The 25981-nt window shown below is 39.9% G+C and overlaps 1 protein-coding gene across 1 annotated transcript in view; it reads left to right on the plus strand.

The window, feature by feature from the left end:
* KIAA1210 (KIAA1210 ortholog) overlaps positions 1–25981 on the plus strand; it is a 75703-nt gene that overhangs the window by 39501 nt on the left and 10221 nt on the right. Inside the window, 6 exon segments of the mRNA XM_069464204.1 lie at positions 6451–6574; positions 6895–7020; positions 10217–10372; positions 22194–22394; positions 25058–25169; positions 25358–25444. Of these exon segments, the coding sequence (XP_069320305.1) occupies positions 6451–6574; positions 6895–7020; positions 10217–10372; positions 22194–22394; positions 25058–25169; positions 25358–25444 (806 nt within the window).

The raw sequence follows: 25981 nt of genomic DNA on the forward strand, positions 1-25981 counted from the left end.
CTGTTCTCCTGGCCTTAAACTCCAGACTTATCTGGACTCCCCACAGAGCTCACCCGTGCTGCTACCCATTCCCTCAAGGCTTTGCCTGGTGGGAATGCGGCAGTTAGCTGCCATGTTTTGCTGTCTTCAATACCTCCTCACAATATTCCCTGTAACAAAATGGTCTGACAGTTATCACATATGGCTCCTTAAGGACAACCTTAATGAGTGCATTCGGTGTGAGGAATTTCAGATGGCCTTGCTGGGGTGGAGGGAAGATGGTTTTGGTCCATTATAACCCATCACCTTAGAGCTCTAAGACTAAGACTAGCCCTGTTAAAAACCAGGGGGCAGGGGTGTTTGGATTTATGCTGCGTTTTCTCTACAAATTGGCAAGGACCATCTCTACTACAGTTCTACATTTCCCTCTCTTGTTCCTCCCCCTCCACAATAGTCCCTTTACTCTGATATATTCTCCATACTAAGAAATGTGTGTGCCTGCTCATCTGGGGGGCAGAGAGAGAGAGAGACAGAGAAAGGGGGAAGGTCTTTTTTTTTTTTTCAAGGAACATAGATTAATTGAAAGGATGTATCTTAGGGGGTCTGAAGATCACCCCTGATCCCAGTCTCTTGCTTAATGTGCTAGGGGAGAAACTCTGGAGGATGTCACTGAAGAGTTAGGAAGAGAGATCAGCTTTTTTCGTCCACTGAAGCAATGAATCATAACCAAACTTAAAGCCAGCTTTCCCCTCGCCTGTACAGTAGGAACAGTATCTGTTCCCAAGACTGTATTAAGCTATATCTGATGAATAGACAAATCCCATTCCTTTATTTGATTTCTTAATGGATACTGTTGTAGTGTATTTTATTGCCCTTAAGGCTGAAATTTTGTTTGAAGTTTTGGATTTTTTTTTATAAATTTTTGCCTCCAGGGAGCAGATCAATGAGCATTAGATATGTTCAGTGGATGAAAATTTTGATTTCTGGTAAAGTTGGCCACAACTGGTGCTAATGTAATCCTTTGATCAGGGAAGGCTTGGCACTATAGAGCCAATTCAGCTATTCTCTGGCTGATGCACAGTGTGGAAATGAGAGAGATTTCTAAGCCCACTCACAGCCCAATGTTTCCTCTTAGTTTTTCTGCACAAAGCAGGGGAGACAAGGTAGTCCCAGATGCTACACTGTTTCCAAGCATGGTTTGAGCCAGCAGGTCAGGAGAGCAGCAATGAATGGAAGTGTGTGTGTGTGTGTGTGTGTGTGTGCGCGCGCGCGCACGCATAATGAGCATATGTGTGTACATAGAGATGTCTGGAAACATTGCTCTCTCAAAGCTGGGTCAATCATTTAGGCCCATTAAGTGTTTATCTAGAGAATCACATTAAGTTTCTGCTGGACTACTGTTTTATTAATAGTAAAGCAGTATGTTCCCTTCACCACCAGGGCCACCTGGATAGCAGAGTTTTATAGGGAAAAGGTAGGTAGGAGTTTAGTATAAAGTAGCAGACATCTTCCTCCTCTCCTCTCTTGCTGGTCACAGCCACCTTAGAGTGGTTCCATTTTATGCTTCATAACATGAGATTGTCCTTGGAGTGTGTCATGATCAAATACACCCATGCACAGGCCCTGCAGCCAGACATGCTCATAATGATGGGGCAGGCTCTAGCCCTACAATGCCCTAGCTGCTACTCTAGTTACCATTTAAAGATTGTTTTTTATTTTATTTTTTTTTTTTTGAGACAGAGTCTCACTCTGTTGCCCAGGCTAGAGTGAGTGCCGTGGCGTCAGCCTAGCTCACAGCAACCTCAAACTCCTGAGCTCAAGCGATCCTCCTGTCTCAGCCTCCCGAGTAGCTGGGACTACAGGCATGCGCCACCATGCCCGGCTAATTTTTTCTATATATATTTTTAGCTGTCCATATAATTTCTTTCTATTTTTAGTAGAGGTGGGGTCTCACTCTTGCTCAGGCTGGTCTCGAACTCCTGAGCTCAAAGGATCCGCCCACCTCGGCCTCCCAGAGTGCTAGGATTACAGGCGTGAGCCACCGCGCCCGGCCTAAAGATTGTTTTTTAAAGTGCCAAAATGCAGGCATTGTTTTGTAATAAAGGTAGTACGTGCAAAAAGAGTACTTAAAAATTTAAAAATTTATTTCATCTAATTTTAGAACATTTCCATCCATCTCTAAAAGAAACATTGTACCCATTATCAATCAATCCCTATTCCCCTCTACCTGCTAAATAACCACTAATCTACTTTCTGCCTCTATAAATTTGCTTATTCTGGACATTTCATGTAAGTAGAATCATACAAAAGTCATGCTTGTTTCACTTAGCATGTTTTGAGGGGTCATCCAGGTAGTAGCATGTATCAGCTTGCTGGCCCTTTCCTTTCTTTCTCTCTCTTCTTCCTTTTTTTCTTTCATGTTTAATCTCATCTTTTATATACACATACACATTTTTTCCTACCTAATAGGAATAGCTTTATAATTTTGTATCTTAATGTTTTTATATAACAGCTTTATTAAAATATAATTTACATACTATAAAATTCTACCTTTTAGGGTATGCAGCCATCACTATTATGCAATTTTAGAACATTTCATAACCCTAAAACGAAACCCTGAACCCATCAGCACTCATTCTCCATTTCCCCCCTCCTCTTGCCCACCACTAATTTGCTTTCTGTCTCTGTGGATTTGCTTATTGTGGACATTTCACATAAATGGAATCATATAATATGTGGCCTTTTTTGACTGGCTTCTTTCACTTAGCATAATGTTTTCAAGGGTCATCCATGTGAAATCATGCATCAAGCACTTCATTTCTTTTTTGCTAACAGCTTTATTGAGATATAATTCACATACAATACAATTCACCCATTCAAATTGTACAATTCAATGGGTTTTTTGTGTGTGTGTATCCACAATGTTGTGAAACCATCACCACAATTTAAGAACATTTTCATCACTGTATCCATTGAACAGTCTTCCGTATTAATTCCTCCTTTCAGCCCTTGGAAACCATTAATCTGATTTGTGTCTCTATGGATTTACCTCTTCTGGACATTTCATATAAATAGAATGTCATCTTTTGTGACTGGCATCTTTCACTTAGCATAATGTTTTCAAGGTTCATCCATATTGTAGCATGTTTCAGAACTTCCTTTTTTCTACTGAATAGTGCTCCATTGCATGAATATACCACATTTTATCCATTCATCAATTGATGGATATTTGGGTTGTTTCCACCTTTGGGCTATTATGAATAATGCTGCTATGAACACTTGTGTACAGAGTTTTGGGTGGATATGTTTTTATTTCTCTTGGGTGTATACCTAGGAGTGGAATTGCTGAGTCAAATGTTGATTATATATTTAACCTTTTGAGGAACTTCCAGACTGTTTTCCAAAGTGGCTGTACCCATTCCCGCCAGCAGGGTATGGGTATTCCAATTTCTCCACAAGCTTGCCAACACTTGTTATTATCTGAATTTTTGATTCTAGCCACTCTAGTAGGTGTGAAATGGCATCTCATTATGGTTTTGATTTGTATTTCCCTGCTGACTAATGATGTCGGGGATCTTTTCATGTGCTTGTTGGCCATCTGCATATGTTCTTTGGAGCAATGTCTATTCAGATCCTTTGTTCATTTTTAATTGGGTTATCTTTTTATTATTGAATTCAATAATATGAGTTCTTAATGGTAAGAATTCTTTATATAGTTTAGATACAAGTCCCTTATCACATATATAAATTGCAAATATATGCTCCCATTATGTATGTTGCTTTTCATTTTCTTGCTAGTAACCTTTGGAGCACAACTGTTTTTAATTGTGATGAAATTCATTTATCTATTTTTTTCTTTTGTTGCTTGAGCTTTTGGTGTCATATCTAAGAATTCATTGCCAAATCCAGAATTATGAAGATTTATCCCTATGTCTTCTCCTGAGTTTTATAGTTTTAGCTTTTATATTTAGGTCTTTGATCTATTTTGAGTTAATTTTTATTTATGGTATGAGATAAGGGTCCAACTTCATTCTTTTGTGTGTGGATACTCAGTTGCCCCAGCACCATTTGTTGAAAAGGCTATTCTTTCCCCATTGAATGGTCTTGGCATCCTTGTTGCAAAACGGTTAACCATAGATGTATGGATTTATTTCTGGACTCTCAACTCTATTCCACTGATCTATGTTTATCTTTATGCCAGTGCAACACCATCTTGATTAATGTAGTTTTGTAGTAAGCTTTGAAATCAGGAAGTATGACTTTTCCAAGTATGTTTTTTTTTCCAAGATTGTTTTGGCTGTTTGTGGTTCTTTGCATTTCATTATAAATTTTAAGATTACCTTGTCCATTTCTGTGTGAAAAAGGCAGCTAGAATTTCAATAGGGATTACATTAATTCTGTAGACTACTTTGTGGAATATTGCTATGTTGACAAGATTAAGTCTTCCAATTCATGAAAATGGAATGTCCTTCCATTTGTTTAGGCCATCTTTAATTTTTTTGGTAGTATTTTATAGTTTTCAAAGTATAAAATACTTTGAAATTTATTCCTAAGTATTTTATCATTTTTGTTGCTATTGTAAATGGAAGTATTTTCATAATTTCATTTTCAGGTCATTCATTGCAAGTGTATAGAAACACAATTTTTATATATTGATCTTGTATCCTTCAACTTTGATGAATTCATTTATTTTATTTTATTTTTTTTTGTTGAGACAGAGTCTCACTTTGTTGCCCAGGCTAGAGTGAGTGCTGTGGCGTCAGCTTAGCTCACAGCAACCTCAGACTCCTGGGCTTATGCGATCCTACTGCCTCAGCCTCCCGAGTAGCTGGGACTACAGGCATGCGCCACTATGCCCGGCTAATTTTTTGGAATATAGATTTTTAGTTGTCCATATAATGTCTTTCTATTTTTAGTAGAGACGGGGTCTCACTCTTGCTCAGGCTGGTCTCGAACTCCTGACCTCGAGCGATCCACCCGCCTCGGCCTCCCAGAGTGCTAGGATTACAGGCGTGAGCCACCGCGCCCGGCCTGATGAATTCATTTATTAGTTCTCATAGTTTTTAGTGGATTCCTTAGGAGTTTTGTATACAAAATCATGTCATCTGTGAATACATATAATTTTTCTTCTTCCTTTCCATTCTGGCTATCTCTTATTTCACTTTCTTACCTAATCTCCCTGGCTATAACATCCAATTGATCAATGTTGAATAGAAATGGTAAGAGCAGTCATCCTTATCTTGTTCTTGATCTCAGGGGGAAAGCATCCAGTCTTTCACCATTAATATGACAGTAGCTGTGAGTTTGTCACAGATGCCTTCTATCAAGGTTGAGTACATTTATCGTGAAAGGGTGTTGGATTTTACAAATGTTTTTGCTACATCTATTGAAATGGTCATATGGTTTTTGCTTTATTCTATTGACATAGTCTATTACATTCACTGATTTTCGTATGTTGAACTAACCATGCATTCCTTACAAATCCTACTTTGCCGTGGTGTATAATTCTTTTTACATGCTGCTGGATTCAGTTTGCTAGTATTTTATTGAGGATTTTTACACTTATATTCATAAGAGCTGTTGGACTGTAGTTTTCTCTTCTTGTGATGTCTTTGGTTGAAATTTTTAAAAGGTAAAATATATTACTGTATCCCCAAAGGAGTCTTTCATGCCTTTAGCCCTTCACTGGTTTCTAATTCCCCTGATTTGTATTAACACATAATTTTCATCAACTTGGCTCCATTCCTAATCAGAAGATATTTTCCTCTGGGGTTAGCAAGTTGGGGGACAGAAGGGGCAGGTAGTATACGAGATGACTTTGAAAATAGGATAGATGTCTCACAGAGCCCTTGTGTGAAAGAGAAGACCTGGTGAATGAAAGCCTCTTACATCTGGGAAGGTCTTTGATATTTTAAAACAAATCAAAACAAAAACACAAAGAGACAAAATTGAGTGTGGAAGATCTTTTATAATTCTCACAATAATAATGGTAAGACTCAGGCAGGGCCTTCCCTCCCATTCCCCAGGGTTGCCACTATTGGATTAAATGGGTGAATTGTATGGTATGTAAACTGTGTCTCGATAAGAGTGTTATATGAAAAGATATATGTTCGTAATTTTTAAAATTAAAGTTATATAGAAGTACATAAAGTAGAAAATAAAAATCTGTTTCCTGTCCCTAGTGTCATTCCTCAGAGGGAACCACCACTAACAATTTGATGGATATCCTTCCAGACTTTTTTCTTTGAGCATAAACTGTATATGTATGTAATATATGTTCATATATTAAATGAGACCATACTATTCTTTATTTTTTCACTTAATATCTCACAGACAGCTTTCTGTGTCAGCACATATGCATTGCCACCCTTCTTCTGCGGTATGTATGATAGGCCACATTGTGAATATATGTTTGTCTTCAATTCCTATGGCCCTTGGGCTGCTTTTACAAGACCTTTCCTTTCTGTTTAGGCCAAAGAGTGGCATGGGGAACAAAGCCCTATCCCATGATAGCATCTTCATGTTGGAACTTGAGCCTGAAAGATCAGCAAGTATGTGTCCCTCTACAGAGTCCCAGAGAGGCAGAACTCTGCAGGTAATAGTGGACTTGAGCATCAATGCTTAATTGGACTATTCTTCTTCCATTCCCTACTCCAACCCTGCTGAAAAAAATGGAGGGAGGAATTTGGCCCTGCTTCTCAGCTAATTCTACCCCACAGGATGTTGTAAGCATTGAATGAGAGAACGTATAGATATATGACATGCCTACCTATTGCCTGGCACACAGTGTTGGCCAGTATTACTATATTCCCTTCTCTTAACACACCTCAAGAATACTTGAATTACTTTGACAATGACATTCCATTGTTTATGTGCTGGCATACCAACTCCCAAGTTTTTCTCTCTCTTCCATAGAGATCTCATGTTTCCAGAACCCTGCCTATAACCGGGAGCAATAATGTGCATGGAGTTGTGTCTGAGGCCATGTTTGGAGTTGTGCCAGAAAATGAAGTCTGGACTGAGGATTCCAAGATCACTGAGGTACCAGAGTGGAATTGTTCAGAGCTGAGTCAGATAGACATCTATTCTTGAAATCTTGCTCTGCTACTTACTGGCTGTGTGACCCTGGGCTAGTGGCTTAACCTCTCTGGTTAAGCCTTCTTTTCCTCCTCTACAGTGGGTATAATATTAATATCTACCCTAAAGGGTTGCTTATGAGGATTGAATAAAGATTCAGAGAGATTAAAGAAATTCCTCAAGCTCAACCAGTTAGTAAGTCGTAGACTTGGAAATCTGATCCAGATGTGTTAACCTCAAAACCCACGGTCTTTCCATTACCCCAGTCTCTAAGATGCTCAACCTCTTTTTACCTGCCAGTACAGGGAGAAGGGTACACCTTAGCCCCCATAAAATGCAGCACATACATAGGACAGTCTCTTACTTCCTGCTATTCCTAAACTTATGGGAGGTATCCATTGCTCAGTCAGACTCTTCAAGAGCTCTGATCCAGAAATGCTCTAGGGGGAGCTGGAGATACCACCAGCCAGATTGTACATTCCCATCAGCAGTGCCTTCAACCTTAACAGCTGCCTTCCTCTTCTCAGCCTGTGGGTGGGATTATGCCCAGAGGTCCCCATGTAAATGGAAAGTCCACATAAGGAGGAGCCCCTTCTCCCCGGAGAGATGATTATTTTGCATTTGGCAAAAGGTAAGAGAGGCTTGTTTCTGACATGTCTGCCAAGGATCCAACATCTCTCACTCTGATTTCCATTCTGCTGGGTCCATTAGCCATGAAGGGTGGAGGAGAAAACACCAAGATAGTCAGCAGTGGTGCTGACCCTATGGTTGTAAAGCAGCCCCTCGGGTCAGCAAACTGTTGCCCTCTTGCACGACAGCAGGCAAAGTCACTTCTGTGAACTTTTCAGTCTTCAATTTTAAACATCAATACCCGCTTTCATTTGCCTCCATAGCTACACTCCCTGCCAACTCATGACTGTGACCGAGTGCCACAGGGTTATTTCTCATATCCAGAAAGAGGAAACCTACTTTCGGGACTCCTCCCTCTTTGCCTTCTCTCTTAGTGCCAGCAACACAGAGACTTACAGCAGAGATATTCCATTTTTTAAAAAAGATTAAATTTTGTGAAAATTAAAGGAAAATATTCTAGGGGCATTGCTTCTCACAATGAAGGAGGCAAGGCAAGCCACAATAGCCCAAAGGCAAGTTTTCATAAGTGTTTGGTTTGGCCCTACACCTCACACCTTTGGCCTGATTCCTTAGTCCTTACCCTGGAAAACAGCACTGAAGACAGCATAGGGTTTTAATAGGAACTGAGTCATCAACAACCAGATTGACCTTTGCATGGGAAACTTCCCTTGGGTACCAAGGTGACAACTCTAAATGTCAGGGCAGTTGATAGCATTAAGTCAAAGGTCCTAACACCCAGTGCTACCTAGAAGCTGGGGCAAGTAGGAAATTGGCCAGTGGCTGGGTCCTTTGAAGGGGGAGGATTCTAATGGATTAAGTGACAGCTAGGAGATTGTGAGAGGAAATCCAGGTATATAGTTGTATCAATACTGAGACTGAGCCAATTTTATTCCCTGGATTTTCACCTAATGTCCTATCTGAAGTGTGAGAAATGTGGGTGCCTAGATTACTTTCCAAGACATTTTATGTTCCTTTTATTTGAGCACAAATATTTAAGAAGATGTGACAGCAGATTATTAGCATCTTCCTGTTGTTGAATCAAGTTGAATTCAGTCATTTATGAAACTAAGACTGCAAAACAGTTTTTCTTACTGATCACAGGCCCCGAGTGTCCTCTGTGGCCCCTCTTAAGAGAGAAGGCATACCATCTGTTCTGGTTATTGCCTTGTATTTCCTGAACTTGGCCTTCAGTGTGGGACCTCCCCTTCCTGGGAGATAGGAGTGCACGGTGGTTAAGAACATGGGCCATCAAGCTGGACAGAACTTTCAAATGCTTGCTCTGCCACTGGAAGAATTAGGGCCAGTTACATCATCTCTCAAACTTTGTTTTCCCCATCTACAAAATGGAGACTACAATAGCAAATACGTCAAAGAATTATTGTGAGGTTTAAATGAGATACATCTATGGAGAGCACTCCCTACCTTGCACATTGTAAGCCCTCAGTAAATGTTAGTTGTCATTATTATAATTATTATTAGAGCTGGGCTTGGAGATGGTTGATCTGGCCTCTTCCTGAAAGCCTCCAACGGGGCCTGGTAGTTATAAGAGGATACTGGAGACCCTGGCCAGGAAGACACCAGGAGCAAAAGCTTGACAAGCCTGAATTGTGGCCCATTTCTTTGGTTAAAGTACCTGAAGGCTATCTGTCCTGAGCTGAGCAGTTCCTAGACGAGATCGGGCACATTCAGGGTGGTATGGCCGTAGACTGAACAGGGCCTATGACAGAAGCAAGCATGTCAGCTCCATGACAGCAAGTACTTTGTTTTGTTCATCGTTGTAGGTCCAGTTCCTGCAACGGTATATAATTCATTCTACATGCTTAATCAATATTTGTTAAAGTTAAAATCAGGAATTCTGATCCATATCAAGAGGACCATGGCAGGGACCAGCGTCTCAAAGTCAAGTGCACCATGTTCTTCAAACTGGAATTAACTAAATTAGTCTGCTGAACCCTAAAGAAAACCCAAATGATCAATTTTATCCATTTAGGAAACCAGGACTAGTTCTATAGATTTTCTTAAAAATCCCAGAAAATTGATCTTGACCAGATTAAGATAAGAAAACAACACAAACAAGATCCAATCCAGACAATCCCTGGACTAATAGGAGCAAAGATTGTAGTTTGGATGACAATTCCAGATCATAACACAAAGATTCACCTCTACAAGAATTGGACTTCCAAAGACATGGAAAAAATTAAAACAAAGATTAGAATTAAACAAAATTTGTATCATAGCTAGCAACAGTAGGGAAATAACACCAGGGTTCTGCTTTTGCTCAAATAAGCAATTTGAAGTTTCTGTCTGTGTTTGGGATTGACAAAAGCGTGCAGCAACCAATCAAGGCTATTAATCTTTGGTTTGAGTAGGTACTAAAAGTGAAGACAGGGAGGTAGGAGATTCTTTCCTGGGCCTGTTTTTCTCACTTTTGGTTCTTAGTCTTTCAACCATTAAGGAACAAGAGAACACCAGCAACTTGGGGGAAAGCACATAGGTTTTAACTTGTTCCTTCTATCCTTCCCTTTGACAGATCCCACCATTTCGCCCACGCCAACCGAACATCAGCCCACCTCTTATCCAATCTGACACAATTTATAAGGACTTGGTAGAAATCCCTATTGATGATGAGTCACCTAAGAGCCCACAAAAGAAGGCTTTGCCTCACGAGATCTTAACAGCAAAGAAAGTATTAGCTCCATCCTAAGGGCTAGTTGGAGGGGGTGTCAGAGATCAGAGGCATAATTTCTTCTTACATTCTTTTTTCTCCTGTTGTAGCTCAACACTAGAGGGGTATTTGAGGGGTATTTGAGGTGGTTCACATTTTTCATCCAATTTTACAAGCCAAATAATTACCATTTTAATTTATAAACAATGGAAGATAGTATTTTAGAAAAAAAATAGTTTCCAGATGTTTTGAGTTATTTCATGAAGATAAAAATAGAGATTTTTACTCAAGCAAAGCTTCTACACTTTGAAATCGAAAAATCTCAAAGGTTAGGGCATATAGTATTATTTGATAGACACATCCATGTGAAAAATCAGTTGACACGTGAGAGGGCACGTGTTTGTATTTCACATGTCTAGGTTTGTCAACCAAATAATATCCATCGATAATTGGTAAATTAGTAGATTGTGCCCGTATCAACACTTTCATTCTCAAACTAATGTGTGTTTAATTTAATTGGTTGTTATTGAACTTGAAAGGGCTCTTAGAGAGCAGTAGAGTTTGGAACAATTAACCTTTGGAACTAAAAAGTAAATAGAAACATAATTTATAGTGAAGATAATTGACCAGTCAGAACAAAACCCTGTTTTGATGTTAAAAAATCCTGTAAAGGAAAGCAGCCAGTCGGATACATCAAAAAAAATACAATTAGGTTAGGACCAAGTTAAAGCACAGGCTGGTAGTACATGGATGGATGCTCATTGATTTAAGGATTTGGGCTATGACTATATTTTCTGCAGAATGCTACTAAATCAAATGTATTGGGATGGATAGTCTGAATTGGTAGAAGGATTGAATTAAATAACATTTTTTATTGTGGTAAAATACAGATAACATAAAATTTACCAACTTAACCATTTTAAAGTGTACAATTCAGTGGCATTGTGTACATTCACAATGTTATGCAACCATCACCAATATCTAGTTTCAGAACTTGTTTGGTTCTCCCAAATGGAAACCCAGTGCCTATTAAGCAGCCATTCACCGTTCCTATCTCCCATCAGCCTCTGACAATTACTAATCTGCTTTCAGTTTCTGTATTTGCCTATTCTGGATATTTCATATAAATGGAATCATACAATATGTGGCCTTTGTGTCTGGCTTCTTTTGCTAGCGTAATGTTTTTGAGGTTGATCCATGTTGTAGCATGTATCAGTACTTCATTTCTATTTATGGCTGAATAATACACCATTGTATGGATGTACCACATTTTGTTTAGCCATTCATTCGTTGATGAACATTTGTGTCCTATCTACTTTTTGGCTATTGTGAATTGTGCTATTATGACCATTCAAGTACAAGTTTTTGTTTGGACACCTGTTTTTACTTCTCCTGGGTTTATACCTAGGGGTGGAATTTCTGGGTCATGTGGTAATTCTATGTTTAACTTTTTGAGGAACTGCCAAACGGTTTTCTCCAGCTACACCACTTTACATTACATTCCCACCAGCAGTGTATGAGGGTTCCAATCTCTCCACATCCTGGCAACACTTGTTATTTTCCTTTTTTTAAAAAGTTATGGTCATGCTAGTCAGTGTAAAGTAGTACCTCATTGTGATTTTGCTATGCATTTCCCTATCGAATGATGTTAAGCATCTTTTCATGTGCTTGTTAGCCATTTATGTATCTTCTTTGGAAAAGTGTCTATTCAAATCCTTTGCCCATTTATTAATTGGATGTTTGTCTTTTTGTTGTTGAGTTGTAAGAGGTCTTTATATATTCAGGATATTGGACCCTTATAGGATGTATGATTTATAAATATTTTCCCCCATTCTGTGAGTTGTCTTTTAACTCTCTTGACAGTATCCTTTGATGAACAAATTTTTTAAAAAATTTGATGGAGTCCAATTTGTCCATTTTTTCTTTTGGCATTTGTGCTTTTGATGTCCTATCTGTCAAATCTAAGATCATGAAGATTTACTTCTATAATTTCTTCTAAAAGTTTTAGAGTTTTAGCTCTTATATTTAGGTCTTTGGTCCATTTTGAGTTAATTTTTGTATATGATGTGAGATAAGGGTCCAACTTCATTCTTTTGCATGTGGATACAGTTGTCCTAGCACCATTTGTTGAAAAGAATATTCTTTTTCCATTGAATTGTCTTAGCACTCTTGTTGAAAATCAGTTGGCAATAGATAAAGGGGTTTATTTCTGGACTCTTAATTCTATTCCATTGATTTATATGCATATCCTAATATTAGTATTATGCTGTTTTGGTTACTGTAGTTTTATAATAAGTTTTGAAATTGGGAAGTGTGAGACCTCCAATTTTGTTCTTCTTTTTCAAGGTGTTTTGGCTATTCAGGGTCCTTTGCAATTCCATATGAATTTTACAATGAATTTTTCCATATTTTCAAAAAGGCCCAGGGGGATTTTGATAGGGATTACATTGAATTTGTAAATCACTTTGAGGAGTATCACCATCTTAACATTAATTTTTTAAATCTATGAACATGAGATGTCTTTCCATTCATTTAGGTCTTTTTAAGTTCCTTTCAGCAATTTTGTGTAGTTTACAGTATACAAGTCTTGCACCTCCTTGGTTAAATTTTTTCTTAAGTATTTTATTCTTTTTGTTGCTATTATAAGTAGAAATGTTTTCTTAATTTCCTTGTGGGATTATTTCTGGTATATAGAAATACAATGGATTTTTGTGTGTTGGTCATATGTCCTTCAACTTTGATGAATTCATTTATTAGCTCTAATAGATTTATGAGGATTCTTTAAAATTTTCTCTATATAAAATGTGTCATTTGTGACTAGAGATAGTATTACTTGTTGCTTTACAATGTGGATGCCTTTTGTTTCTTTTTCTTGCCTAATTGATCTGGCTAGAACTTCCAGTAGAATATTGAACAGAAATGGCAAAAATAGACATCTTTGTGTTGTTCCTGATCTTAGGGGAAGCTTTCAGTCTTTTGCCATTAAGAATGATGGATGTTAGCTGTGGATTTTTCATATAAATTATATCCTAGTTTGTTAAGTTTTTTTTTTTTTTTACCATGATAGGGTGTTGGATTTCATCAAATGCTTTTTCTGCATAAATTGGGAATAACATGTAATATTTATCCTTTATTCTATTAATATGCTATATTACATTGAATGATTTTCATATGTTGAGCCCTCCTTGCAATCCTGGGATAAATCCCAATTGGTCATGATGTATAATTAATTACCTTAATATGCTGTTGGATGTGGTTTGCTAGTATTTTTGCATGTGTATTCATAAGGATATTGTCCTATGGCATTTTTTTCTTATAGTCCCTTTATCTGGCTTTAGTATCATGTTAATGCTGGCCGCAGAATCAGTCAGGAAGTGTTCCTTCTTCTATTTTTTTGGAAATGTTTGTGAAGGATTGGTATTAATTCTTATTTAAAAGTCTGGTAGAATTCACCAATGAAGCCATCTGGTCCTGATATTTTCTTTGTTGAGAGGTTTTGATAGTGATTCAATCTCTTTACTTGTTATAGTTTTATTCAAATTTTCTATTTCTTCTTGAGTCAGTTTTGGTAATTTGAGTATTTCTGGGAATTTATCTATTTCATCTAGATTATCTAATTTGTTGTCATATAATTATTTGTAGTACTATCCTATAATCCTTTTTATTTCTGTATGGTAATATAATGTTCCCACTTTCATTTCTGATTTTAGTAATTTGTATCTTGTCTCTCCTTTTTCTTAGTCAGTCTAGCTAAAGGTTTGTCGATTTTGTTGATGTTTTCAAAGAACCAACTTTTGGTTTTGTTGCTGTTCTCTGTTGTTTTTCTGTTTCCCATTTCATTTATTTCTGCTCTAATCTCTATTATTTCCTTCCTTCTGCTAGCTTTGGGTTTCATTTGCTCTTCTTCTTCTAGTTCCTTAAGGTAGAGAGTTCAGTTATTGATTTGAGGTCTTTCATCTTTTTTAACATAGACATATACAGACATATATTTCTCTTTGAGGATTGCTTTTGCTATCCTATAAGTTTTGTTATATTTTATTTTAGTTTTCATTCGTGTCAAAGTATTTTCTAACTTTCCTTTTGATTTCTTCTTTGACTCATTGGTTTCTTAAGAGTGTGCTATTTAATTTTTACCCATTTGTGAATTTTCCAGTTTTTCCTCTGTTATTAAATTCCAGTTTCATTGTGATCAGAGAAGATACTTTGTATGATTTCAGTCTTTTTAGATGTATTAAGACTTATTTTGTAGTTTAACATATGGTTTATTCAGGAGAATGTTCCATGCGCACTTCAGAATAATGTGCATTCTGCAGTTGGATGGAGTGTTCTGTGTATGTCTGTTAGGTCTACTTGGTTTATAGTATTGTTTCAAGTCCTCTATTTCTTTACTGCCATTCTGTCTAGTTGTTTATTCATTATTGAAAATGGGGTACTGAATTCTCCAACTATTATTGTAGAACTGCCTATTTCTCCCTTTAGTTCTATCTATTTTTGCTTCTTGTTTTGGGGGATAAGTCTGTGGTTAGATATGTATGTGTTTATGATTTTTATATATTCCTGATAGAGTGATTCTTTTATCAATATATAGTGTTCTGGGGGAAAGGCGGTACATGGGCAACGTATGTAACCTGCAATTCTGTATCCCCCATAACAATAAGATGAAATAAAAAAAAATAAAAAAAAGAAAAGTGAAAAAAATATATAGTGTTCATCTCTATCTCCTGTAACAATTTTTGACTCAAAAAGTCTATTTTGGCTGTGTGTAGTGGCTCGTGCCTATGATCCCAGCACTTTGGGAGGCCAAGGCATGAGAATTGCTTGAGGCTGGGAGTCTAAGACCAAGACCAGCCTCTGCAACAAAGAGAGACCCCATCTCTACAAAATTAAAAAAAAATAGCTGAGCACAGTGGTGTGCACCTGTAGTCCCAGCTACTTGGGAGGCTGAGGCGGGAGGATTGCTTGAGCCTAGGAGTTCGAGGCTGCAGTGGGCTATGATCACACCACTGCACTCCAACTTGGGCCACAGAGTGAGATCCTGTCTCAGAAAAAAAAGTCTATTTTGTTTGTTATTAGTATAGCCACCCAAGCTCTCTTTTTCTTACTATTTTCCTGGAATACCTTTTACCATCCTTTCAATCTATTTATGTCTTTGGATCTAAAGTGAGTCTCTTGTAGACAGCATATAGCTACATCCTATTTTTTATTCATCCTGCCAATATCTGCCTTTTAATTGAAGAGTTTAATTCACTTATATTCATGGTTATTACTAATAAGCAAATAATTCTGCCATTTTGCTTTTTTCCCTTTATGTAAGCAATTTCCCCCCTAAATTGGAAATTTCCAAAAATTGCTTACATAATTTTTGTTCCTTAGCTCCTTCATTACTACCTTCTTTTGGGTTTAATTGATTTTTTCAGCATACTGTTCTCATTCCCTTCTTATTTTCTTTTCTGTACATTTAAAAATTACTTTCTTAGTGGTTACCTTGGGGATTATAATTAAGAAAATTAGATAACATTTTAAGACATGTAGTTTTCTCTTTCTATTAATTTGAGTAGGCTAACCATGTATATTCTAGGTTAATGAATAACGTTAAATTATTTGTAGTCAACATTTCAAAGCACCAGTCTAAACATTTGTCCTGCTTGAATATAAACTCTCTATTAGTAAATTCAAGAATTGAGTCATGTTAATATAGGTTACACGTTGGGCTGGCAGATATAAAGTCTAGTTTTGGGCGGTACATTCAATTTCCTACCTCCCCCAGGCCTGAGGGTTTCTTAGCTATTTCTGCCATGCTTCCAGACTTACTAGTTCACTGTGGTGAACACAAGGTAGGCACGTGGCAGCAGCAGAACAATAGAAGCAGTAGCAGCATCCCAAGAAGCAGCTAGAATCACCATCCCAGCCAGATGCGCTGGCCTGGATGATTCTCTGAGATGCTTATAAATTATGACCTCCAAATCATATATTCTCAGATGCCTCCCCACAAACCCAGCTCCTAGTGCCTTCTCATTGAGCAGCAAATAGGAAGCTAAGCAGAGAACCAACGCTTCCAAGTTTGCCGTTTTATTTTTTCTTCTCTGAGCTGCTGCCTCCTACTGGTGGAAGGGGGAAACACATATTATTCTTTATGGACCCAGTAGAACTTTTCCTCTAGGCTTGCTTTCTCCTCAAAAATCCCCTGGGACAGAATTGGCAGGACTGTCTTAAGCAATTGCTGTCTCAGCCTATTGCTTCCACATTTCCTTGGGTGAAGAGTTGGGTGCTTTGTCTCTTTTGGTTCCAGTTAGCAAAACTTATTGCTTCTTCCCTGCGTGATCTTCCTCTTTAGGTCTCATAGCCCTCTGACCTGGTTCAGTGGCTTCAGTTCTTTGAGTATAGGTGAGACAGGCAATGTGGATGAACAGGTATCTCTGCGTGGCATCTGTGACATAATGAGCCACTGTGGCTCTCTGTCTGTCTCCAGCTTTTACCACCCAGAGGGACAAGCCCAAGCCTCCCCTGGTAGGCACTGTCCTAGCAGGGCCTGACTAATCCACCCACCTTTGAAGCAGGGAATTCTCCTGCTTAGTGCTTCCCTGACCCCACCACCTCCAAAGCCTGGGTCATTCCATCTGTATTCCATAATGAGTCCGTAGAACATTTTTCTTCAATATTGCTTTTAAGGGTAAAAATAACAGTATAGAAAAGAAGTCATACACACACCACCAAATCAGTTTTCACTCCTGAGAAAGGGGTATATCCGCTTAAAGTTTTAGCTGATGAAACACCCTGGCCTTAGTCCCACTGCAGGACAAATGTTGGTATTTAGCCTGTTGGGGGTTAAGTAGCTGTCAATTATTCCATTATATTGGCTAATGAAGAGTTAATTTAGATTGCTGCAAGGTTGCCTCTTTCTTATCGTGTCTGTAGCTTTACCCCAGCGGCTTACTCCATAATTCACCATTACAGTTTAACGAATAAGTCTCTGAAGCCCAGAGCAATCTTTTTTTTTTTTTTAATCATATGCCTGTACAGGCATGCCTGTAGTCCCAGCTACTTGGGATGCTGAAGCAGGAGGATCACCTGAGCTCAGGAGATCAAGGCTACAGTGAGCGATGATCTTGCTGCACCAGCCTGGGTGACAGAGTGAGACCCTGTCTCTAAAAAACAATAAAAATAAATCCTCTGTCAAAGGAGGGCATAATGCCCACCTCCCCATTATTGCACAGAGATTTGCAACTTACAAAGTGATTTTGCATATATAGGTGCATTTGATTCTCTCAATGACTCTGTAAGGTAGACAGGAAAGATACTGTTACTCCCAATTTAGATGAAAAAACCTGAGGTTCAGAGAGGTGAAGTGACTTCTCTAAGACCACAGGGCCAATCAAAGATAGAGCTGGGACTTGATACCAGGACTCTTGACCAAATCTATAGCACTTTTCCCTGGAGCATGTGGCCTCCAGCAGTTCTCTAACTTTGTGCAACCGATGCCCAGCAATAGCGACAGCAGCTAACATTTATTGAGACTTTCTTATGTGAAAGGCATAGTGCTAAGAACTTTAGTATCATTTTATTTAATCTTTACAACAACAAACCAAAGCATGTACTAATATTATTCTCATTTTACAGACATGAAAACCGAGGCTCAAAGAGCTTAGGGAACTTGTTCAAGGCCAAATAGCTAATAAATGGCATGGCTAGAACCTCAAATTCAGGCCTATTTAATTCCAAAGTCCATGTTCACATTCTCTCTGCTAGTTAATAAATTGAAGAGATTGTGATTGGGGGGAAGGGGCTGCAGGGAATATCTGAAATTGTATCTCCTAGAACTTTCAAGTTGGCAAAAATGTTGGCTGCAACAGTTTTTATGTAACAAGGATTCTGAGTGAAGCAGCAGCTGTGCAGGAACTCTCAGGAATGGGCACGTAAGCCACTTTGGCACACCCGGGGAATTAAAATCCTAACAGCCATTATTGGGTCTCACACCCTGTGCCAGTACCTCTTGGTACAGAAGCCTCCCACCAAGAACCCCTTTTCCCACCAAGAGTTGCTTCTCCTTCTGGAGACATTCCAAAGATTGCATGCCTTTCTAGCTTTTGACTGAATGGCTCACACAGAGCCCAGCTCCCTAGCATCTCAGTGTCAAAGCCTCCCAGACGGTTTCAGAGTGTATTTTTTCCCCAGGGTGACAGCTTTCCAGGCCACATGCTTGATGAAACCTGGACCTAAACAGCCACCAGGTACTGCTTTTATTTAAGGTGTAACAATCAGGGCTTTCCTTTGCTCTAAGGCAGCAGCCAAACTGCTCTGTTCCTACTCAAAAGTGGGAAACCCTAGCACAACAGAAAAAGAAATCATCAAAAAGGTGATCAAAAGGTGCATTTTTGACTGAACTGCTTTGCACTGGGTCTAGAAACTTGAGAGGAGGAAAAAAAAAGGAAGCTAAAATGTGTTTTAATTTTCCAAGGAGCAGCCCTTAACCCTGCTAACAGCAAAGGCATGTCTAGCTCCCTACTAACCAGCGCTAAAGGATCCCTTCCCTGGCTCAAGGCCCAAACCAGGGTCCTTCCCCAGGAAGATTCTAGGTTGGTAGGTACCAGGCCTGGCACATCTCCCAGATGTTGAGGCAAAAGAAGCCCATTTAACTCCAGGTGTTAATCAGAAACTGTCTGTGCTAAACTCCCTCTAAAACACAGGAGAAGAAATGAAAGCATCTCAGCCTTCCTTAATAATATGCACATTGGGTTCAGAGAGGGCATGTTGGCTCTCCGAGTTCAGGGAAGGAGGAGTCGGGTTGGAGGGGATGAGGAAGCAGATGTAGAGAAAGGAGTCCCGTTTCCTCCACTCTTATTTCAGAATCTTGCCAGGAAGGGATTTGATTTGCTTTTTCTGGGTAACCCATAAAATCCTGTGGTTGGCTCTGTGGTCACTTTTCTAGGTTGCTCCTAACCAATAGGGCCGAGGGAAAGAGTAGGGCCTAAGAGGGAGCCCCACTTCCCAGAGGGAATCTATGTGTTCCTGGCTCCTCTTCTAAGGCAACTGATGGGATTATTTAGGAACTTGCTGCACTGTTTGAAAATGGGAGCTTTTCTCTTCATGATCGAGGTCTAGGCAGTGGTTCTCAACCCTGGCCCCTGGAAGACTCACTTTTTCAACACTCATTCCAGGTGATTTTGATGCTGGGGTGTTCCCAGACAAAACATTGAGAAATAATGGCCGGAGTTCCAGAGAGTGTATAGTTTATTTAATTCACTGATAAGTTTAAGGAAAGTCATAGAATATACATGTGCCCTATACCCACACAATATACTTTAAACCCAGGAAGAGAGATCCTCTTGGGGCTGTTTTAAATCACACATTGAAGCTTGAGCTCCATAGTCAGGTGGGGACAATGCTTGATGACTTTGCTCTCTAATTTTTAGCCCGGGTTTGAGGATAGCTATGGGTTTGTGTTTAGATTGTTGTCCAGAGATTCCTTAGTGAGGGTCAAGCTAACGCAGGGAGACTAGCGGCCATTATTAAGTCCTATGGACTCATGGCTTAGGCTGGGATTGGGAACAGATAAGACCCCTCCTGCACATACCTGATCTAGAAATTGCCAGATTTTTGCTGAGCCTGATTTTTCTATTATACTATAGAATGAGTTTCACTAAAGTAAACAATGCTATTGTCTGTAGTGTTTATACCACAAGATTTGGGGCGCCAGCTGAATTTAAAATGTTTATTTATTAAATGCATATTTCCTTGCTGTGTAGGCATCATAAGTTAGCTTTCATGCAAAGCAGATTGCATGGTTCCTTTTCGAGTTTCCAGATCCACAGACCTCCTTGTCTTTCTCCTTCTACCTTTGGCTGGAGCTAGAGAGGGCTCAGAGGAATAACTAAAATGATGCAGGGAATAGAGGGGCTTGTTCTTATGACCCCTCAGAAAGGCAACATCTGTTGCAAGCTTTTAACATATTTAATTCACCAGTTCAAGAGCATTTATTGAGCAACTACTGTGTACCAAACACAGTTTGAGGTGCTGGGGATATACTAGTAAATAGAACAGATGAAAACCCTTCTTCATGGAGTTTATATTGTAGTGGGGGATATGGACAATAAACAAGATAAATAAGGAAAACATATGGTATGTTAGATAGTGATAAATGTGACCAGGAGAAAAGCAATGCAGGGAAGGGGATTATGAAGTCTCAGAGCTAAACATTTTAAATAGGTTGGCCATGGAAGGCATCGCTGAGAAAGGTGGGTTTTGAATCAAGACCCAAAGGAAGTGAGGGAGAGCATGACCAGCAGAGGGAACAGCAAGTGCAAAGGCCCTGAGGCAAGATCATACCTAGAGTGTTTGAAGAACAGCAAACCAGCAGTGTATCTGGAGCAGAAAATGGCAGGTGATGTGGTCAGAGACAACAGGGAGACAAAGCATGTGAGGTTAGTGGGAGCATAGATGTCATCATCCAGTCCTAAAAGACCAGAGCTGTGAGACTACCCTGAAGCACAAAAAAGGTTAGAACAATAAAACAAGAGCTTTTACTCTATACACTGAAGGTTAAATTTACAATTGCAATAGATAACACAAGCCAAATAAACAATATCCGGAAGAGGTGGTATATAAATTCATAGATGACAGTTGCATAAAGAAGTTAAGGAAGGCTTGGGACCACTCCTAATTTTGTATGATTGACCCCACAAAAGACAAGTGTAGCATTCTTGACTTTTCCAAGAATCAAGAAAAGAATGGTAAGCTGGATTTATCATCAGCCTGACCCATTAGGGCTGTGTTAAGTCCCCAGGCATTGGAATCACAGGCCATAAAAGGACATGTTTGGAACTATGATAGTAGCTAAAGTTCCATTGTATGTCAATCACTGGATCAGCATACAGTGGTGGAGGGAAATGTGAAAGCTGCAAGTACCAGAGGGGTCCCTGGCACTTTGCAAAGCTAGATTGAAAAGAACTTAGTGGGTAAACACAAACGGAAATTCTGTCTACCTGCTAAATTACATCATTTGCTACTGGCATCCAGGAGAGAGACGTCTTATCACCTGGTCTTCAAAGGGGCTTCCGTTAACAGAATTCTGAAGCTTCTTAGGAATGGAAGGAACTCTGAGATGGCTTTTTGAGATGTGGAAAGTGTTCTTCCCAGAATCCCAGAGGAGACTATTTTGAAGCTCCTACAGAGGAATTCAACTAGTTATCCCAGAACCAAATAGTTCGAAGAGATGGAGACCAGCCATAAGGAGGGCAAGGTTCCAGGCTCCATCCCCACCCCTCTGGAGGTGGGAGCACTCAGCTCTGCGGGGCCTCCCACCAGCCTTGCTCTCAGGAACAGTAATTATGAATAAAGGCAGTGTGCTCTCTATGAAAACGCAGCTTGCACACAGGCCCTCTTCCAACCTGATTTTCTTCCCTCCACCCAACCCTTCCATGTAGAAATCTCAGAGCCTTGCTGGGTTTCACTGACACAGATTGTGCCTCTCACCTCAGCCAGATGTCTTCCTGTCAACAAGAAGGGGATGTAGGACAAGAGAACGTGCGGGGTTTCCTCTGACCTTGTAAATTCCATTAAGTGGTTGTGATCCTTTCCCAAGGGCAATGGGATGCCCCTGTATGCTTTCTAAGGAGGAGGGTAACACGAACTTCTTCTTTTTTCTTGTTTTCATCTGCAAGGGAACCAGTACAAGTGTGGAGCTTGCCTCTAATGAATGAGCCTGTTGACTAGGAATGCAGGAAAAAGGCACAGTAGTTCAGGAAGGATTTCTTATTCAGGAATTCTTCAGCCAGAAGAATTTCCAACATTTGAGAGCAGTGGCAACATATGGGTTGACTTGTTTATTTTCTCTTACCCTCTGCAGAGCTCTGAGACACCATCCGGACCTGATGACTCCCAGTCCCTGACTGCGTTTGCCACACTTGCCTCTCCCAGCAGCACCCAGCTGCCCATTGGTTTCAGTACTCCAGCCACCACCAAGGGCTGTTTGAATTCTTCGGCTGCTCGACACAAGATGGCCTTAAATCCTCGGAAACAAAAGAAGAAAAAGAACCTTCAAGTGACTGTAAGTCCTTGAGAGACCCAGGAATAAACTCCTATGTATAAAAAATAAAGATGAATTCCAGCCTTTGCAAACTGCTCCTAGGGAAATGGTATGGTTTAGGAGACCCATACCCTAAGTAGAAATGGCAAAGTTGAGGGCACCATCCTGGGCTTGACACCCTCAGAAGAGTGAGCAAGCTTGCATCCATCAGGTGGGGTGTCCTATCCATTTGGAACTTATATAAAAGGGACTAAAGGCAGCAGAAACAGTGAGTCACTTAAACCTCCAGAAACTGCTGATTGGTTTAGCATCTGGGAATTCACTCAGCCCTCTTTGTAGAGGATATTCAACCCTCACCCCAGATCAGGATTCTTCTCGTTCTTAATCAGATGAGACCCATTATTGATGAATTGCAGCACTTTTCTACTCATTTGGAGGTCAGGCTTCCAGCAACTCCAAACATTCAAAACTCAGTTGTTAGCCCCTCCAGAGATCTCCAAATAGATGTCACAAAGTTCTGCCATATGACTTTCTAGGAAGCAGACCTACTATGTTAAAAACATGGCCTGCCAGGTGTGGTGGCTGATGCCTGTAATATTAACACTCTGGGAGGCTGAGGCAGGAAGGTCGTTTGAAGCCAGGAGTTTGAGACCAGCCTGGGCAACATAGTGAGACCCCGTCTCTACAAAAAATTTTAAAAATTAGTAGGATGTGGTGGTATGCACCTGTAGTCCTAGCTACTCAGGAGGCTGAGGTGGGAGGATTACTTAAGCCCAGGAGTTTGAGGCTACAGTGAGCTATGATCACGCCACTGTACTCTAGCCTGGGCAACAGAGCAAAACCCTGTCTCAAAACAAATGAATGAACAAATAAATAAAACATGGCCACAGATCACACTCAGAGACGTGACAGTAAAGAGAAGTGACATCTGATAGCAGAGAGAGATGACAGGAACAATCTGGGGCCATTTAGTATTGGGGCTTAAGAACCTTGCCCACCTCAGTACGTCCCTCAGGGCCACACTATATCATAATCCAATGTAATGGATCATGTTCATTATTTGTCTGAGTCAAGAAAAGGTGGATTATGTTCCCTGATCCCCGTTTAAGAAGATAGGGAAGTAATGCGTTTAGAAAAGGTTTTTTTTTTTTTCCTTAGTTGGAGATTTTATTAAAATGGAACGACAGTCATGCCAGTCCACATATCTACGATCATGCATTTCAGACTTAATAGTGGTTCTTAAGCTTTTTTTTCTTGATATTTGAGTTTTATTTTTATTTTTTTTATTTCATCTTATTGTTATGGGGGATACAGAATTGCAGGTTACATACGTTGCCCATGTACCGCCTTTCCCCCCAAGTCAGAGGTTTTTACTAAAAGTTAAGAATTAAAAGATGCTGGTGTTTAAAAGGGTGTGTCAGCTGGAGAGTTCACTTTAGTCAAACACCCAATTCCCTAGCTTATCAAGGAGTGATCTAAAAAACAAAAGCACCCAATTCCCCAGTGATTCTGGGCTAAAAATAAGAGGCTGTAAATCAGAGCAGGAAGAAAATAAATGATTGTGTAGTACAAGCATTTTTCAGGGGAAGATGTTAAAGCACAAATAATTCAAGTACATCCCCAAAGTCCCAGGTGGCAGCAGGTCTAGGGCCAGAATCCAGTCTTCTGACTTCTGGCCCAGTACTTTTTTCACTCCACCACGTTGCCTCTTGCTTAAACATCTCAATTTCACTTTGGAAAGTGAGCAAAATACAAGTTGAATAGTTGGAGAAGCAGGGGGGCTGAGGGAAGCAATCTGGTGGTCCTGAGAGGATCTCCTTAGTTTGGTGTCAAGGAAAGGGTGACCAATTACTAGGTGCCAAACCTTATATATGCATTATCCCCTGGATACCTCACCACAAGCCTAAGAGATGGGTAATGTTGACTTTCTCCCTTATTCATAGCCTAGTTGAGAAAAGGCCTGGGCAGCACCCTCTGAGAAGGCTGAGACATCTACTTCTTCCCTGTCACTCTCTCCCTGACACATGGGTGAATAGAAAAAGGTCCAGGATAATTTATGACACAGGGGCTTCTACCACTTTCTTACTGCTCTGGAATTTCTTAGATCTGCAAGTCCCATAGGAGGCTTCTCCTCATCTCAGGTTTATAGATGTGGACACAGAGATTCATAGAAAAACTTGCCCAAGGTTACATGGCAAGTAAATGATGAAGAGATTTGAATCCAGGTCTATCTGCCCTCATTTACTCAAAAGCAAATGATTTTGAGCTGAGTCTGTTTGCACAGGCACTTTGAGTGGGAGTATAAAGAGTTGTATGTATTTCTTTACATGCGTCCCATAAAGGGATTGCACTAAGCAAATTCCAGACACTGTTCAGTGCAGTGTTTCCCTGACATTTCCAGAGCTGCACTGTAATTATCTAAAGACCTTGTTTATACTAAACCAATTTCAACTCATTCAGTATAAGGGCTGAGCCCTTCATCTTTTCCTTTCTTCCCTCCCAACAAAACCCCAATCCTCTTTCTTCTTTTGAGCTGGAAAGACATAATTTATGCTTTCACTAAAGTCCCTGAAAAGAAGCCAGACAGGATTTGGATTTGGCTCACAGGTCCGGTGAAGCAAATCTGAGAATTCCAGTGTCGCCAAAGCCATGATTGCCATCAGGCCCAGCAACCCTATTTTCAGATTTCTGGCCTTCCAGTGTGGTTCAGTAGTGTTTGGGTTGTTTCAGAGAGATCCCTGCATCCTGTCACTCAGAGATTAGAAACCCCAAATGGGGATGAACCACTTCCAATAGGTAGAATGATTCCCAGGGATGTCTCAATGATGGATGCCATTGGAAATGACTTCCATCTTTAATAGTATTGTTAGGCACCCAGCATCAAGGGCCTTTTTCCTGATTTTTCTTTCCTTTCACAACCATGAAGGGATAGGCGGAGGGCACGTCAGCCAGATTCAAGCTCTTTCTTTCCCTATTTTAGGTGAAACCGAAGCAGGAGAAGTCTGAAGAAGAAAAGATTACAATCAAACCAAAAGAAGCCGACCAAAAGGAGCTGAAAAAAGACAGTGCAGGTTGGCACATCTTCACTTTCACCCAGAAACACATGTGACAGGCTTCATTGCACAATGCTATGTGACAGGAGCTATACACAAGAATTAGCCAGGACTGCTACCCTCAGTCTTCAGAGCTTTCCATTTAAGATGCAGATGAAGGTGGTCCAGGTTTCTCCATCTAAACTACCAAATTAGTACAGTTGCCACTGGGTGGGATTTAGGTTAAAGGGTCATACCTGGATTCCTATTTTATCTAAATGAATTTCCAGCCAAAGAGGGGTTTCATTTGTAAATGTGTTTAATCCTCTCTCAGGCTAATGTACATGCTGAGTTCCTCAATGAGCCCAGATAGGAGAGTGCCAGTCAGTGACTTGCCCTTTAGCATTCTTCTTCAACAGCAGAACCAGACAAGAATAATAGAATTGGCCCCCAAAATCATTTTTTAAAGTAGCCTTTCTCTTCCAATAGAGAGAAAAGGTCTTGTGTTAACAGTGAGACCATTTCCCATATACAGGGGCAGAGAGAGCTTGGGCAGCTGCAAACAGATGTCCTTGG

This window comes from Eulemur rufifrons, chromosome 30, assembly GCF_041146395.1.
Source record: "Eulemur rufifrons isolate Redbay chromosome 30, OSU_ERuf_1, whole genome shotgun sequence".
NCBI lineage: Eukaryota > Metazoa > Chordata > Mammalia > Primates > Lemuridae > Eulemur > Eulemur rufifrons.